Source organism: Globicephala melas, chromosome 5 (assembly GCF_963455315.2).
Source record: "Globicephala melas chromosome 5, mGloMel1.2, whole genome shotgun sequence".
Lineage (NCBI taxonomy): Eukaryota > Metazoa > Chordata > Mammalia > Artiodactyla > Delphinidae > Globicephala > Globicephala melas.
The window spans coordinates 63,651,028-63,669,090 of record NC_083318.1 but is presented as its reverse complement, the minus strand read 5'-3'; the positions used below and the strand labels follow the sequence as shown (position 1 = coordinate 63,669,090).

General features: G+C 38.0%; 1 protein-coding gene across 3 annotated transcripts in view; it reads left to right on the top strand.

Moving 5' to 3' along the window:
• RFC1 (replication factor C subunit 1) overlaps positions 1 to 18,063 on the top strand; it is an 80,427-nt gene that overhangs the window by 2,601 nt on the left and 59,763 nt on the right. For 2 of the 3 annotated variants that reach the window (XM_030881061.3, XM_030881062.3), the window contains exon 2: positions 13,754 to 13,882. In XM_030881061.3, coding sequence (XP_030736921.1) covers positions 13,754 to 13,882 — 129 coding nt within the window. Of the gene's footprint in view, positions 1 to 13,752; positions 13,883 to 16,029; positions 16,124 to 18,063 lie in introns of those variants that run through there. The other variant, XM_030881066.3, reaches the window with a different exon arrangement.

The window sequence follows — 18,063 nt, the reverse complement described above, 5'->3', positions numbered from 1 at the left end:
GCTCTGTGGCATGTGGGATCATCCCGGACCAGGGCTCGAACCCGTGTCCCCTGCGTTGGCAGGCAGATTCTTAACCACTGCGCCACCAGGGATGTCCTGGAATTGTTTTCTTAATTTCACTTCTGGATTGTTCATTGCAAAAGTATAGAAATATAATTGGTTTTAGTATATTGATCTTGTGTCATGCAACCTTGGAGAACACATTTTGTAGTTCTAATAGTTTTTTAGTGAATTCCTTAGGATTTTCTCCATTTAAGATCATTTCATCGGCAAATGAAGATAATTTTTCTTCTTCCTGTCCAATCTAGGTGCCCCTTTTATAATTTATTTTTTGCCTAATTAGTTTTTTTTTTTTTTTTTTTTTTGCCACAGTGTTGAATAGGAGTGGCAAGAAGGATCTGTCTTCTTCCTGACCTTAAGGGACTACATTCTAACAAATTACCTGTTGTTTTTAAAGTATAATTTTAACTATTTTAAAATTATTTCATTTCTCTCTTCTGTGCTGCTATCAATATACAATATTAGTCAGATTTATAATTTTGCATTTAAGTGGTTTTAAAGATAAAAGATTTTTACATTTGGATAGGTTTTGTGAAGTGTGTTGGTGATAATCAATTTCTGCTTGTGGATTTGGTGGAGGACTTAAAAATATTAATCAGAAATATTTATATTTCTTTACTTTCAAAATAGAGAAGTAAAGCCAAAATGTAATATTTTGGTAGCTACCCCACAGAGCACTGCAGTACTTATTTTGCATAAAATCCTGTACTTGTCAAAGTAAGTGAACACGGTGGCATGATTTGCTTTCTCTTTGCATTTTTGGTAGGCACAAACAACTTGTTGGTTGGTTGAGCCCATTAGTAGTGGAAAAAAGTTATAAGAGCTGTTTGGTTATACTTCAAAGTTGATATATATCAGCTTTTGTACTTTGACTTTTTAAAGTTAAAAGGTCATTATGATGGCTTACTTTGTGCAGGTTTAGGAGTATTTACTGCAAAAAATTTTTTTTCATCTCTATTAATAGATTTATAATCAACCAAGTTAGAAAATTCTAAAAAATGCATGATTTTTTTGAGTACCAGCGAGGTCTGGTACTTTGTCTTGACTTATGCATATTAAAATTGCATTTGGGTTGCCTGATAGGCGATGCTTCTCTTTAATAGTGTTGTAGAATTGTTAGTTACACCTTAGGGTAGGAGAGTGCAATAAATCTTTTTTTTTTTTTTTTTTGCTTACACTTAAGAGCATTTAAATTTCAAAACTTTTACTAGAAAATGCCTTGTCATTCACAGTTTTTTCATCTGTGAATTAAAGTTAAAGAATGTCATAGATTTGTTCTGTGGATTAAATTAATTTTTTTAAGTGTTTAAATCATTGTCTGGCACAGAGTAAGTCCTATTTAAGGGTTTGTTAAAAAAGTAAATAAATGAAGCCCTAAATCAGGGCACTGGCAACAGAAATAGAGGAAAGAAGACAGCAGTATTTGGGAGATTAGGTTGGGTTGGTTGATTAGGTGGAGGGTCAGAATGAGGAGGAAAAACAGTGCTCATTTTTCTGTTTTTGGTTAATGGTGGTGCTATGCATTGAGGAGGGAAATAAAGAGAGAGAAGCAAGCCTCCAAAATATGGGCTTAGTTTTGGACGTTATGAGCTGGAGGCACCTTTGGGGCATTTGGTAGGGGTGGAGATGACAGACTATCGGCTACATGGATATGGAGCTCAGAGGTCTTGAGTCGAGACAAGATTTAGCAGGTAGCAGTGTGTTTTTAAGTGGTACTGACGTTGAGATGGATGTGAGTTAGCTTGTGAATATGTGAATCAGAAGTTTTTAACTTAGGGTTCATGGAGAGCCATTAATAGGCTTCAGGAAAAAGCCCTGAAGAAGAGGAAGTATTATACTAAAAGTGAAAGTGTTTTTGCTTTTTGTAGCCACAATATTGTAATATGACAAGAGAGTACTATATGATAGAAGTAATAATACACAATAAGTGTTAATACCCACTTAAAGTTTCTTAAAACAAAGTGCAATAGGTAAAGTGATGGCAAAAAATTAGTCTCAAATAAAGATTATTTTAATACACAATCTTTAAAAACAAATTTACCATGAATTTCATTTTACATAATTAAGAACGTCTCTTTGTGAGCCCAGGTGTGAAGGTCAGTGACCTTAGGAATAACCACTCATGTGTTCAACCATTATTAATTAAGCACCTGCTTATCTGAGCTGTTGGCCCTGTACTTGAGATACAGAGGTGAGTAAGCTAGACAGGCCTGCTGTATGGAACTTACAGCAATGTTTTCAAACTCAGATTACTATGACTATCAAAAGTATCTCCTACTAATCATTTTGGGACCCATTTCAGGTGTTGCTTCTTTTGGTCAACTGTCCCTGAGGCTCTCTGTGTTAGGGGCTCCTGGTGCTCTTACAGTTTTGTGATTTAGCTCTGTCTTAGCACTGTTTTGTATTTAATTCTTTATATATTAATTTATCTCCCAGGTAGCCTCATGAGGGCATTTTCCTGTTTGTGTTCACACAAGGACCAAATGTATCAGGAATAATGAGAATGGAAAGGCCATATTGCTAGTTGTGGAGTATGGCTACTTTTGCATAGATCCTTAGAATTATGGTAAAACTATGAGGGAGCAGTCATGGTCAAGTAGAGAACTATGAAAGGGATTTGTAGTCAGAGGACTAGGTTCCATTCTGTTGTGTCATCTCTTCTAATCCCCACAGGAATCCTGTGGAGTAAGTGGCATTACGAGGAAAGTAAGGGCCAGAGAAATTAAGTAATTCATCCCAAGTGTCTGGAAGTAAGTGGCAAAACTGACAAAAAGCTTTTTTTTGTCTGACTTAATTCCACTTACTTACCTATAAAATGGAGATAAATCATTCTATTTGCCTTTATACCTCACAGAAACATCAGAAGAGATAAATCTATGTCCAGTAGCTGTAAGTAAAAGTGTGAAAAACTTAACTTGTTACTATTAGCTGTGTGTGCTAAAATTTGTTTTAATTTTTATGTAATTTTTGCCTAAATCTTTTGTCTTATTTGAACTGACCTGTTCAATTAGTAACTATTAAAAAAGAAAGTAAGAAGAGTGAATTACTACTCTCTTTTGGTTCCCGAAATAAAACTATTTCTTTCACCATTTCGTTTAGAAATGAAATTACTGGGACAAAGGGTATGCACATTTAAAATTTTGATAGATATTGTTAGATTGTCTTGGAAAGGTTATACCAATTTTTACTTTTTTTTTTTAACATCTTTATTGGAGTATAATTGCTTTACAATGGTGTGTTAGTTTCTGCTTTATAACAAAGTGAATCAGTTATACATATACATATGTTCCCATATCTCTTCCCTCTTGCGTCTCCCTCCCTCCCACCCTCCCTATCCCACCCGTCTAGGTGGTCACGAAGCACCGAGCTGATCTCCTTGTACTATGCGGCTGCTTCCCACTAGCTATCTATTTTACGTTTGGTAGTGTATATATGTCCATGCCACTCTCTCGCTTTGTCACAGCTTACCCTTCCCCCTTCCCATATCCTCAAGTCCATTCTCTAGTAGGTCTGTGTTTTTATTCCTGTCTTAGCCCTAGGTTCTTCATGACATTTTTTCCCTTAAATTCCATATATATGTGTTAGCATACGGTATTTGTCTTTCTCTTTCTGAATTACTTCACTCTGTATGACAGACTCTAGGTCCATCCACCTCATTACAAATAACTCAATTTTGTTTCTTTTTATGGCTGAGTAATATTCCATTGTATATATGTGCCACATCTTCTTTATCCATTCATCTGATGATGGACACTTAGGTTGTTTCCATCTCTGGGCTCTTGTAAATAGAGCTGCAATGTACGTTTTGGTACATGACTCTTTTTGAATTATGGTTTTCTCAGGGTATATGCCCAGTAGTGGGATTGCTGGGTCATATGGTAGTTCTAGTTGTAGTTTTTTAAGGAACCTCCATACTGTTCTCCATAGTGGCTGTACCAATTCACATTCCCACCAACAGTGCAAGAGTGTTCCCTTTTCTCCACACCCTCTCCAGCATTTATTGTTTCTAGATTTTTTGATGATGGCCATTCTGACTGGTGTGAGATGATATCTCATTGAAGTTTTGATTTGCATTTCTCTAATGATTAATGATGTTGAACATTCTTTCATGTGTTTGTTGGCAGTCTGTATACCTTCTTTGGAGGAATGTCTATTTAGGTCTTCTGCCCATTTTTGGATTGGGTTGTTTGTTTTTTTGTTATTGAGCTGCATGAGCTGCTTGTAAATTTTGGAGATTAATCCTTTGTCAGTTGCTTGATTTGCAAATATTTTCTCCCATTCTGAGGGTTGTCTTTTGGTCTTGTTTATGGTTTCCTGTGCTGTGCAAAAGCTTTGCAGTTTCATTAGGTCCCATTTGTTTATTTTTGTTTTTATTACCATTTCTCTAGGAAGTGGGTCAAAAAGGATCTTGCTGTGATTTATGTCATAGAGGGTTCTGCCTATGTTCCTCTAAGAGTTTGATAGTTTCTGGCCTTACATTTAGGTCTTTAATCCATTTTGAGCTTATTTTTGTGTATGGTGTTAGGGAGTGATCTAATCTCATACTTTTACATGTACCTATCCAGTTTTCCCAGCACCACTTATTGAAGAGGCTCTCCTTTCTCCACTGTACATTCCTGCCTCCTTTATCAAAGATAAGGTGACCATATGTGCGTGGGTTTATCTCTGGGCTTTCTATCCTGTTCCATTGATCTATCTTTCTGTTTTTATGCCAGTACCATACTGTCTTGATTACTGTAGCTTTGTAGTATAGTCTGAAGTCAGGGAGCCTGATTCCTCCAGCTCCGTTTTTCGTTCTCAAGATTGCTTTGGCTATTTGGGGTCTTTTGTGTTTCCATACAAATTGTGAAATTTTTTGTTCTAGTTCTGTGAAAAATGCCAGTGGTAGTTTGATAGGGATTGCATTGAATCTGTAGATTGCTTTGGGTAGTAGAGTCATTTGCACAATGTTGATTCTTCCAATCCAAGAACATGGTATATCTCTCCATCTATTTGTATCATCTTTAATTTCTTTCATCAGTGTCTTATAATTTTCTGCATACAGGTCTTTTGTCTCCTTAGGTAGGTTTATTCCTAGATATTTTATTCTTTCTGTTGCAGTGGTAAATGGGAGTGTTTTCTTGATTTCACTTTCAGATTTTTCATCATTAGTGTATAGGAATGCCAGAGATTTCTTTGCATTAATTTTGTGTCCTACTACTTTACCAAATTCATTGATTAGCTCTAGTAGTATTCTGGTAGCATCTTTAGGATTCTCTATGTATAGTATCACGTCATCTGCAAACAGTGACAGCTTTACTTCTTCTTTTCCGATTTGGATTCCTTTTATTTCCTTTTCTTCTCTGATTGCTGTGGCTAAAACTTCCAAACTATGTTGAATAAGAGTGGTGAGAGTGGGCAACCTTGTCTTGTTCCTGATCTTAGTGGAAATGCTTTCAGTTTTTCACCATTGAGGATGATATTGGCTGTGGGTTTGTCATATATGGCCTTTATTATGTTGAGGAAAGTTCCCTCTGTGCCTACTTTCTGGAGGATTTTTATCATAAATGGGTGTTGAATTTTGTCAAAAGTTTTCTCTGCATCTATTGAGATGACCATACGGTTTTTCTCCTTCAATTTGTTAATATGGTGTGTTACATTGATTGATTTCCATATATTGAAGAATCCTTGCATTCCTGGAATAAACCCCACTTGATCATGGTGTATGATTCTTTTAATGTGCTGTTGGATTCTGTTTGCTAGTATTTTGTTGAGGATTTTTGCATCTATGTTCATCAGTGATATTGGCCTGTAGTTTTCTTTCTTTGTGACATCCTTGTCTGGTTTTGGTATCAGGGTGATGGTGGCCTTGTAGAATGAGTTTGGGAGTGTTCCTCCCTCTGCTATATTTTGGAAGAGTTTGAGAAGGAAGGTGTTAGCTCTTCTCTAAATGTTTGATAAAATTCGCCTGTGAAGCCATCTGGTCCTGGGCTTTTGTTTGTTGGAAGATTTTTAATCACAGTTTCAATCTCAGTGCTTGTGATTGGTCTGTTCATATTTTCTATTTCTTCCTGATTCAGTCTTGGCAGGTTGTGCATTTCTAAGAATTTGTCCATTTCTTCCAGGTTGTCCATTTTATTGGCATAGAGTTGCTTGTAGTAATCTCTCATGATCTTTTGTATTTCTGCAGTCACTTCTCCTTTTTCATTTCTAATTCTATTGATTTGAGTCTTCTCCCTTTTTTTCTTGATGAGTCTGGCTAATGGTTTATCAATTTTGTTTATCTTCTCAAAGAACCAGCTTTTAGTTTTAATGATCTTTGCTATCGTTTCCTTCATTTCTTTTTCATTTATTTCTGATCTGATTTTTATGATTTCTTTCCTTCTGCTCACTTTGGGGTTTTTTTGTTCTTCTTTCTCTAATTGCTTTACGTGCAAGGTTAGGTTGTTTATTCGAGATGTTTCCTGTTTCTTAAGGTAGGATTGTATTGCTATAAACTTCCCTCTTAGAACTGCTTTTGCTGCATCCCATAGGTTTTGGGTCGTCGTGTCTCCATTGTCATTTGTTTCTAGGTATTTTTTTGATTTCCTCTTTGATTTCTTCAGTGTTCACTTCGTTATTAAGTAGTGTACTGTTTAGCCTCCATGTGTTTGTATTTTTTACAGATCTTTTCCTGTAATTGATATCTAGTCTCGTAGCGTTGTGGTCGGAAAAGATACTTGATACAATTTCAATTTTCTTAAATTTACCAAGGCTTGATTTGTGACCCAAGATATCATCTGTCCTGGAGAATGTTCCATGAGCACTTGAGAAAAATGTGTGTTCTGTTGTTTTTGCATGGAATGTCCTATAAATATCAATTAAGTCCATCTTGTTTAATGTATCATTTAAAGCTTGTGTTTCCTTATTTATTTTCATTTGGGATGATCTGTCCATTGGTGAAAGTGGGGTGTTAAAGTCCCCTACTATGAATGTGTTACTGTCGATTTCCCCTTTTATGGCTGTTAGTATTTGCCTTATGTATTGAGGTGCTCCTATGTTGGGTGCATAAATATTTACAATTGTTATATCTTCTTCTTGGATCGATCCCTTGATCATTATGTAGTGTCCTTCTTTGTCTCTTCTAATAGTCTTTATTTTAAAGTCTATTTTGTCTGATATGAGAGTTGCTACTCCAGCTTTCTTTTGGTTTCCATTTGCATGGAGTATCTTTTTCCATTCCCTCACTTTCAGTCTGTATGTGTCCCTAGGTCTGAAGTGGGTCTCTTGTAGACAGCATATATATGGGTCTTGTTTTAGTATCCATTCAGCCAGTCTGTGTCTTTGGTGGGAGCGTTTAGTCCATTTACATTTAAGGTAATTATCGATATGTATGTTGCTATTCCCATTTTCTTAATTGTTTTGGGTTTGTTATTATAGGTCCTTTTCTTCTCTTGTGTTTCTTGCCTAGAGAAGATCCTTTAGCATTTGTTGTAAAGCTGGTTTGGTGGTGCTGAACTCTCTCAGCTTTTGCTTGTCTGTAAAGGTTTTAATTTCTCCATCAAATCTGAATGAGATCCTTGCTGGATAGAGTAATCTTGGTTGCTGGTTTTTCCTTTCATCACTTTAAATATGTCCTGCCAGTCCCTTCTGGCTTGCAGAGTTTCTGCTGAAAGATCAGCTGTTAACCTTATGGGGATTCCCTTGTATGTTATTTGTTGTTTTTCCCTTGCTGCTTTTAATATGTTTTCTTTGTATGTAATTTTTGACAGTTTGATTAGTATGTGTCTTGGCGTGTTTCTCCTTGGATTTATCCTGTATGGGACTCTCTGTGCTTCCTGGACTTGATTAACTATTTCCTTTCCCATATTAGGGAAGTTTTCAACTATAATCTCTTCAAATATTTTCTCAGTCCCTTTCTTTTTCTCTTCTTCTTCTGGAACCCCTATAATTCGAATGTTGGTGCATTTAATGTTGTCCCAGAGGTCTCTGAGACTGTCCTCAGTTCTTTTCATTCTTTTTTCTTTATTCTGCTCTGCAGTAGTTATTTCTACTATTTTATCTTCCAGGTCACTTATCCGTTCTTCTGCCTCAGTTATTCTGCTATTGATCCCTTTTAGAGTATTTTTAATGTCATTTATTGTGTTATTCTTCGTTGCTTCTTTCATCTTTAGTTCTTCTAGGTCCTTGTTAAATGTTTCTTGCATATTCTCTATTCTATTTCCAAGATTTTGGATATCTTTACTATCATTATTGTGAATTCTTTTTCAGGTAGACTGCCTATTTCCTCTTCATTTGTTAGGTCTGGTGGGTTTTTATCTTGCTCCTTCATCTGCTGTGTGTTTTTCTGTCTTCTCATTTTGCTTATCTTACTGTGTTTGGGGTCTCCTTTTTGCAGGCTGCAGGTTCGTAGTTCCTGTTGTTTTTGGTGTCTCTCCCCAGTGGCTAAAGTTGGTTCAGTGGGTTGTGAAGGCTTCCTGGTGGAGGGGACTAGTGCCTGTGTTCTGGTGGATGAGGCTGGATCTTGTCTTTCTGGTGGGCAGGTCCACGTCTGCCCACACGCCAGGTGGCGTGTTTTGGGGTGTCTGTGGACTTATTATGATTTTAGGCAGCCTCTCTGCTAATGGGTGGGGTTGTGTTCCTGTCTTGCTAGTTGTTTGGCATAGGGTGTCCAGCACTGTAGCTTGCTGGTCGTTTAGTGAAGCTGGGTGTTGGTATTGAGATGGAGATCTCTGGGAGATTTTCGCTGTTTGATATTACGTGGAGCTGGGAGGTCTCTTGTGGACCAGTGTCCTGAAGTTGGCTCTCCCACCTCAGAGGCACAGCACTCACTCCTGGCTGCCGCACCAAGAGCCTTTCATCCACATGGCTCAGAATAAAAGGGAGAAAAAGAAGAAAGAAAGAAAGAAAGGGAAAGAAAGGAAGGAAGGAAGGAAGGAAGGGGATAAAAGAAAAGTAAGGTAAAATAAAATAAAGTTATTAAAATAAAAAAATAATTATTAAGAAAAGAATTTTTTTAAAAAGTAAAAATAAAACGGATGGATAGAACCCCAGGGCAAATGGTGAAAGCAAAGCTATACAGACAAAATCTCAGACAGAAGCATACACATACACACTCACAAAAAGAGGAAAAGGGGAAAAAATAATAAATCTTGCTCTCAAAGTCCACCTCCTGAATTTGGGATGATTCGTTGTCTATTCAGGTATTCCACAGATGCAGGGTACATCACGTTGATTGTGGAGATTTAATCTGCTGCTCCTGATGCTGCTGGGAGAGATTTCCCTTTCTCTTCTTTGTTCGCACAGCTCCCGGGGCTCCCCTTTGGAATTACCCCGCCTCTGCGTGTAGGTCGCTGGAGGACGTCTGTTCTTCACTCAGACAGGACGGGCTTAAAGAAGCCGCTGATTCGGGGACTCTGGCTCACTCGGGCTGGGGCGAGGGAGGGTTATGGAGTGCGGGGCGAGCCTGCAGCGGCAGCGGCCAGCGTGACGTTGCACCAGCCTGAGGTGCGCCGTGCGTTCTCTCGGGGAAGTTGTGCCTGGATCCCGGGACCCTGGCAGTGGTGGGCTGCACCGGCTCCCGGGAGGGGAGGTGTGGAGAGTGACCTGTGCTCGCACAGAGGCTTCTTGGTGGCGGCAGCAGCAGCCTTAGGGTCTCATGCCCGTCTCTGGGGTCCGTGCTGTTAGCCGCGGCTCACGCCCGTCTCTGGAGCTTCTTTAAGCAGCGTTCAGCGCTCTTAATTCCCTCTCCTCGCGCACCAGGAAACAAAGAGGGAAGAAAAAGTCTCTTGCCTCTTCGGCAGGTCCAGACTCCCCCCCCCCCCCCCCCCGACTCCCTCCCGGCTAGCTGTGGTGCACTAACCCCTTCAGGCAGTGTTCACGCTGCAAGTCCTCAGCTCCCAGCCCACGCCTGCCCCGGCGGGTGAGCAGACAAGCCTGTAGGGCTGGTGAGTGCTGGTCGGCACCGATCCTCTGTGCGGGAATCTCCCAGCTTTGTCCTACACACCCCTGTGGCTGCGCTCCCCTCCGCGGCTCCCAAGTTCCCCACCTCCGCCACCCGCAGTCTCCGCCCACGAAGGAAAGGGCTTCTAGTGTGTGGAAACCTTTCCTCCTTCACAGCTCCCTCCCACTGGTGCAGGTCCCGTCCCTATTCTTTTATCTCTGTTTATACTTTTTTCTTTTGCCCTACCCAGGTACGTGGGGAGTTTCTTGCCTTTTGGGAGGTCTGAGGTCTTCTGCCAGCGTTCAGTAGGTGTTCTGTAGGAGTTGTTCCACGTGTAGATGCACTTCTGATGTATCTGTGGGGAGGAAGATGATCTCCGCGTCTTACTCTTCCGCCATCTTCCCCCTCTCCCCCCCCCCCCCCCCAATTTTTACTTTTATTAGCAGTGTAGTATGTGAGCATGTTTCCCCACAACTTTGACATATCTGGGCATTATCAGTCTTTTAACGCTTAGGGAAATATAATCAAGTTCTAATTTATCTGTTTATTATTTGTGAAGTTGAGCATCTTTGTTATGTTTGTTGGTTATTTGCATTTCTTTATAATTTGTCTACTGGTAGCTTTTACTCATTTTTCTACTGGGTTATTTTTTATTGATTTGTAGGAGCCCTCTTATATATAACATGTTGTAGATATTTTCTTGTTAGTTGCTTATATTTTAACTTTGTTTATGGCATCTTTTGTTTTATTTTTATGCAGTCAAATCTTTCTTTATGGGTGGTTTCTAGCCTTCATGTTCTGCTTGGAAGGACTTCCCTTTGCTAAGATTATAAAAGTAAACTTAAAAATTTGTTCCTTACTAATATACTCAGCAAGAATTATTCCGTGCAGGTAAGAGTGATGTCTAGATCCATTATTTGGGAGTTCGATTAGTCACTAGTCTTCGAAGACCTGGAATACCAGGCAGGGAATGTGAATTAAGAGTAAGGTGGAGCTTCCCTGGTGGCGCAGTGGTTGCGAGTCCGCCTGCCGATGCAGGGGACACGGGAAGATCCCACGTGCTGCGGAGCGGCTGGGTCCATGAGCCATGGCCGCTGGGCCTGCGCGTCCAGAGCCTGTGCTCGGCAACGGGAGAGGCCACAACAGTGAGAGGCCCGCGTACCAGAAGAAAAAAAAAAAAAAAAAAGAGTGAGGTGAAGTCACACTACAAATTAAAGTCAAATTGGTGACTTTGGCTCTTAAATGTTCATACAGCAGATGGCTGCTCACACTAGAGATAATCCCTAAGAAGGTGTGAGTAGAATCGCTTTCATTCTGGTGTAAATTCTTTTCCAAAAGTTTAGATTTTTAATGTATATTGAGTTAGATCAGGATGCTGTAATTTAATTTTTCAGCTGCCATCAGAGTATAAGGGCATGGGGAGTGGGAGAGTAGGGTAGAATAAAGGGAAAGGAAAAGAAAGGGGTTGTGAATAGGAAGAATTACTTAGGGAGGAAAGGTGGCAACAATGCTGAGGATTGGCAGTATGGAACAGACAAAAATCAGAGAGCTCTACGTTACCAACAGTTCCATTTCCTGAATTATATTTTGTTTTCTTCCTCTTGCTTTTTTAAGTATTTGTGGTTCCAACACAGATGGAAAACCACCATTGACTTTAAGCTGATTATTAATATTTAGTTTTGATATTTCCATGGTACATGTGTGCTGTGTGAGTGTATGTGTGTGTGTGTGTATGTGTTTGTATGTGTTTAAAAAATCACCACTGTTTGAATGAAGACTCACTTGGTCATTTCAAAAGTGAAAATCCAATGTGAAACTCTCATTTCCTCCAGAAGCAATAAAGTAAGTAGTTGTTAGCCTCAAACTCAATTCTTTGCAAATTATATGGAAGACTGTGGCTTTCTGATTCCTCTAACTTTTCTTTAGCACCTGACACAAATGTCTGAGTTTCATAACTGAGGTATCCATTCTGCAAACAGTATTTTTTATTTATTTTATTTATTTATTTTTTAACAGTATTTTTTAGACTTAGATTTTATTAGGATGGATTTGTGACTTTCTTATATTAAGAAATTTACAAAAGAAATTTACAAAAGGGAAGTCTGTAACCTTTCAAAAAAAATTAACATGTCTGTGTACCTCATTTATCTGTTTTCTTTATTGCCTTAACCACAAAGCTGTGTGTGTGTGTGTGTCTTTGTATAACACACTTGTTTGGGATTTTTGACATTTTAAGGGTTTGACAATTACTGCCAGGATCTAGGAGAAAAGTTGTTACCTTTCTTCCACTTGGTAAGGTACTTTTAACAGGCATTTTCCTCACTACAATAGAGATAGGTTGGAACAGGTAAAAAGAATTGAAGACTCAGGCTTATGACCATGAAGGATAGGAATAGGGAGAACAATACAACAGGCTCTTGAGCCCATCCTTTGGAATTCAGATCCTAAATTCTCACTATACTTTGTTCCTTATACCCTTGCCTGTGAGCAGAGACAACTGTAAATGGAGATGTTTCAGTGACATGAAGGGATAATAGTTCATAAATGAGAGAGAAGGGAAGTTTTTACTGAGCCAATATTGTGACAGATGCATGATTAATCCTCATAAAGTGTAGAGAGTATTAGTGTCACTTTACTGATGAGAAAACAGATTAAAGTAACTTGCTCAGGGTCACCCAGCTAGAAGGCACTAGAGCAGAGATTCATACCAGAGGTTTCTCATTCTAAGGTCTATTCCCTGTTCTCTATACCACAGTTTCTTCAAAGCTAAAATATAAAAGGGTAGGGAAGAATATGTATGCGAAGGATAAGAAAGATGAGTGATATTAATTGTAAATTACATTGTAAGTGTTTCAGTATGATTAATTTGATTCTGTTGTTTAACACGGGGTAGAGTAATTGAAGAAAGTATTGTCAAAATTTTTTCTTCAGAATTTGGAAAAATCATGTAAACGAAAATAATTTCAAGGTTCTTAGTTATTAAGGTCTTAAATGATCAGGGTTCTGAGAGTTATTCTTCTCTCAAACTGGAGTATAAATCCCATAGGCGGGACTTCCCTGGTGGCACAGTGGATAAGACTCCGTGCTCCCAGTGCAGGGGGCTCAGGTTCGATCCCTGTTCAGGGAACTAGATCCCACATGCATGCCGTAACTAAGGAGCCTTGGAGGTGCAACTAAGGAGCCTGCCTGCCGCAACTAAGACCCAGTGTAACCAAATAAATAAATAAATATTAAAAACAAAATCCCATAGGCAAGGATTATGTTCTTCAACTCTTTGTCTTTTCACCTACTATGCCCGAGATGATGGGGTATGTGCATACATGATCAATAAATGCTTGTTACTTGCCTCTTTAGTAGTTGTGCTGTCGTTAGGAAAAATTTCCTTTGTTTATTTTTGCCCTATTTTTGGCCAGATTCTGAGAATTAATATTACTTTTCATTAGGCACACTAGTTTTAAATCTTTTTTTGGGGGCGGGGGGATGCACACCACGTGGCTTGTGGGATCTGAGTTCCCCAACCAGGGATTGAACCCGGACCCTCAGCAGTGAAAGTGAGTAGTCCTAACCACTGGACTGCTAGGGAAGTCCCTGGACACATTATTTTTAACTGAGGTAATTTTATCAGTTAACTTTTGCATATAGAAAGAATGCTGCTGCACACGTGGAACTATCTCATTATGAAGAAATTACTGAGAGTAAACCAGTGTGTGTGGAGAGTTGTTCCTTTTTACAATTGAAATTAGAATTTTGTGCAGTTAATGTTTGTTTATGATTCTCCTTTTTTGCTTCTAGGATATTCGAAAATTCTTTGGGGTTATACCAAGTGGAAAGAAAGTTGTAAGTGAAACAGCAAAGAAGAATGAGAAAACGAAGTCTGCTGAAGAAACCAGAAAAGCGAAGAAAGGAATAAAGGAAATCAAGGTCAGTTTTCCAGATACAATATTGAATTGTATAAAATAAACTCAGTTCTGAGATTTGATATATTTGGAGTCTCGAGTAAATATAGATTTCAACTCAGCAGAGGAAGAAGAAAAGTAATAAGGTATTACTTATTTCTGGTTAATATATCTTACTGCATTCATAGCTTGGTGTTTTCCTTCACTAGACATGGAACCCTTTTTAGTTGTTAAAACTTTGTGTTTTAAGACCAAAATTTGCTCATAAAGACAGGAGTGCCAGGTGAATGGTATTGGGCTTCTGGTGAGGGAAGGCTTTGGAGGAAAGCTTTATTCTTTTTCCTGTCCTCCTTGGGCCTCAGAGAAGTTAAGATATAACGTCACTATGAAAAGCAGGCAATGACTACAATAGTGTATTTGAGTTAATATTGTTCCACTTTGTGTAAAATGTAAGCATTCTGCAACTCTACAGGTCTGATTACCACCACCCCATCCTTTATGCCCTAATTGGCATATGTCTTATATCGACATATATTAATACTCCACACTCAGTGTAATAATTATTGCTGTAAACTGACCTTATTTTGAAGAAATTAAAAGAGGAAAATTGATTTGTAACCACGTGTGGTGATGGATGTTAACGACTTATGATCATTTTGCAATATATACAAATATCAGATCTTCATGTTATACACCTGAAACTAATATAATGTTACATGTCAATTATTTCTCAATAAAAACTTACCTTAAATTAATAAGATAAACAAAATTAAACAAAATTTTAAAAATATGTAAGATTAAAATTATAAACAAATACATATAATAATTTAAAATAAGCAAACCATCAAAATCATCAATAAATTATAATTTAAACACATAATTTTTTTATTTCTTAGATGAGACTAAAATAAAAACCTCAGTTTTCTGCTCTGCAAAAAAATAAATAAATAAAAGGAGAATTGATCTCTTATACTTAACTATGTATTTGCTGCTTCTAGTGCTTTTCATTTCTTATTGAAGATCTGAATTTCCATCTAATATCATTTTTTTAAAACCTGAAGAATTTTTTAAAGCGTTTCTTGTAGAGTAGATCTGTTGGCAATGAATCCTGTAAGTTTTTGTTTATCTAAAAATGTCTTTATTTTGCCTTCATTCTTGAAGGATATTTTTGCTGGATATAGAGTTTTGGATTGACAGTTTGTTTCAGCACTTAAAAATGTCGCATTCTTTTTTTGGCCTCCAGTTTTTCTGGTGAGATGTTAGTGGTCATGTTGTATTCTCTTGTATGTAATGTATTATTTTTCTCATGCTGCTTTAAAAGATTTTCCCTTTATCTTTGGGTTTCAGCTTTGCCCATGGTATACCTGTGTGTGATTTTCTTGTGTTTATACTGTTTAGGGTTTCTGAGCTTCTTGACTCTGTAAATTTATATCTTTCTTCAAATTTGAGAACTTCTGCCATTATTTCTTCAAATATATTTATGCCTCATTATCTCTCTCCTCTTCTTATGGGATTCCAATTATATACACATTACAATTTTGGAATTACGGGACTTCCCTGGTGGTCCAGTGGGTAAGACTCCATGCTCCCAGTGCAGGGGGCCCGGGTTGATCCCTGGTCTGGGAACTAGAGCCTGCATGCATGCCGCAACTAAGAGTTTGCATGCTGTAACTAAGAAGTCCTCACGCCGCAACTAAAGATCCCGTGTGCCGCAGCTAAGACCTGGTGCAGCCAAAATAAATAAATAAATATGGAAAAAAAAAGAATTTTGGAATTGCGTCACAGATCATTGCAGCTTATTTATTTTTATTCTTTTTTTCCTCTGTACTTCAGATTGGATAATTTCTCTATTACTGTCCTCAAGTTCTTTGACTCTTCTGTCATCTCCAATTTGCTATTAAGCCTATACAGTGAATATTTTGTTTTAAGTATTGTATTTTTCAGTTCTAGCATTGCCTACTAATTCTAACATCTGGATTCATCTCAGTTTAGTGCCTTTTATCTTGAGTCTGTGGGTCATGTATTAGTCAGTTTGGGCTACCATAAAATACCGTAGACTGGCTGACTTAAAACAACAGGAATTTATTTTCTTACAGTTCTGGAAGCTAGAAGTCTATGATTAAGGTTCCAGTCAATTCAGTTTCTCTCGAGAACTCTCTTTCTGGTTTGCAGATGGCTCCCTTCTTGCTGAGTCTTCACATAGCCTTTCCTTGGTGTGAACACGTGGGGAGAGAGGTTGAGAGACAGAGTGAGTGAGTGTATGCACGTGAGTTCTCTGGTTTCACTTTTTATAAGGACACTAACTTGTCAGATCAGGGCTCTACCCTTATGACTTCATTTAACCTTAATTACCTCCTTAGAGACTCCATCTCCAAACACAGCCATACTGGGGGTTAGGGATTCAATGTATGAATTTTGGGGGGATACAAGCTTTCATTCCATAATATTCTGCCAATGGTCCCCCAAAATTCATGTCCTTTTTGCATGCAAAATACATTTATTCCATTCTAAAGCCCCCCAAAGTCTTAATTCAGTGCATCACCAGTTCTAACGTCTGAAGTCCAAAGGCTTATCTAAATATCATCTAAATCATATATGGGTGAGACTTAGGTATGATGCATCCTGAGACAAAATTCTTCTCCAGCTGTGAACCTGTGAAACCAGACAAAGCATGCGCTTCCAAAATATAATAGTAAGACAGGCATAGAATACACATTCCCATTTCAAAAGGGAGAAATCAGAAGAAAGAAGGAGTGACAGGTGCCAAGCAAGTCTAAAACCTAGCAAGGCAAATTCTGTTTGATCTTGTTTGATGAAATATCTGGGCACCTTGTGGCCCAGTCAAGTTGACAGATAAAAGTAACCATCACAGGTCACATTTCCTATTTCTTTGTACATCTGGTTATTTTGGATTTACCTTGCATAGTGTGAATTTTACAATGTAGGAACTTTGGATTCTGTTATTTCCTCCAAAGAGTGTTAATTCTTTTAGTTTAGCAGGCAGTTAACCTGCCTGAACTCAAACTCCAAACTCTTGTCCACTCTGTTATGGGCAGCATCTGAAGTCTTTGTTCAATTTTTTTTAACCTTAGCTGGGCACTTCGAGTTTTTCTGTGCGTATATAGTTCAGGAGACAGCCACAGATTTGGGCTAAGTTTACTGACAGAATTTGGAACACCCCTTCTGTGGCTCTCTCCCTCCTGGGATACCCCTTTCTCTCACTTCTGAATTATTGTCATTGTTTCTAACCCTGTCCTCTAGTCTGGTGGTGTATTTGAATTACAGTGGTTTATTCATCTCATTTTCTTCCAAGCTAGTTGATTGTGCTTAAGTTTTTTTTTCTTTGTGCTTAAGTTTTTGAAGTTTTATTATAATGGATAGAAACGTATTTCTACCTTGTAATTGATTATAGTCAGTTTTTTTGCTGTCTGCTTTCTTGATTTTTGTTTGGGAAAATTTGAATGTGTTAGAAATGTGATGTATAACTACAAAATATATAAAATATATAAAATATAAAATACAAAATATTAGTAATACCTTATGAATATGTTAGAAATGTGTATATAACTAAAAAATATAAATATTAATTACCCTTGCCTTGGTTTTATTTAGTTTTCCACCACGCAATGAGTAGTGATAGGCCCACAACTCCTTAGCTTTTATTTCTGTCTCAATTTTTCATTTTCAGGAAGCACTTGCCTTGTAATATCTGATATCCTTTTACTCTTTGTTATACATGGGTTAGTGTTGAAATTGGAAATGAACAATAATATAGCGTTTTCTACGATCCTGCCTTTGCCATCTGATGCAATTATTATCCGGCTTATTCTCTCCCCTGCTCCTCCCCCCGCCCCAAATTTTATTGAGAAATAATTGACATACACCACTGTATAAGTTTGAGGTGTACAGCATGATGGTTTGACTTACATATATTATGAAATGATTACCACAGTGATTACCACATGTGGGTGCAGATACCCTTTCAAGTTAGTGTTTTGTTTCCTTTGGTTATATTCTCAGAAGTGGAATTGCTGTGTCATATGGTAGTTAGTTCTATTTTAAATTTTTTGAGGAACCTCCATACTGTTTTCTATAGTGGCTGCACTGATTACAGTCCCACCAACGATGCACAAGGGTTCCCTTTTCTCCACATCCACACCAGCATCTGTTATCTCTTATCTTTTTGATGATGGGTCTGGCCTGTTC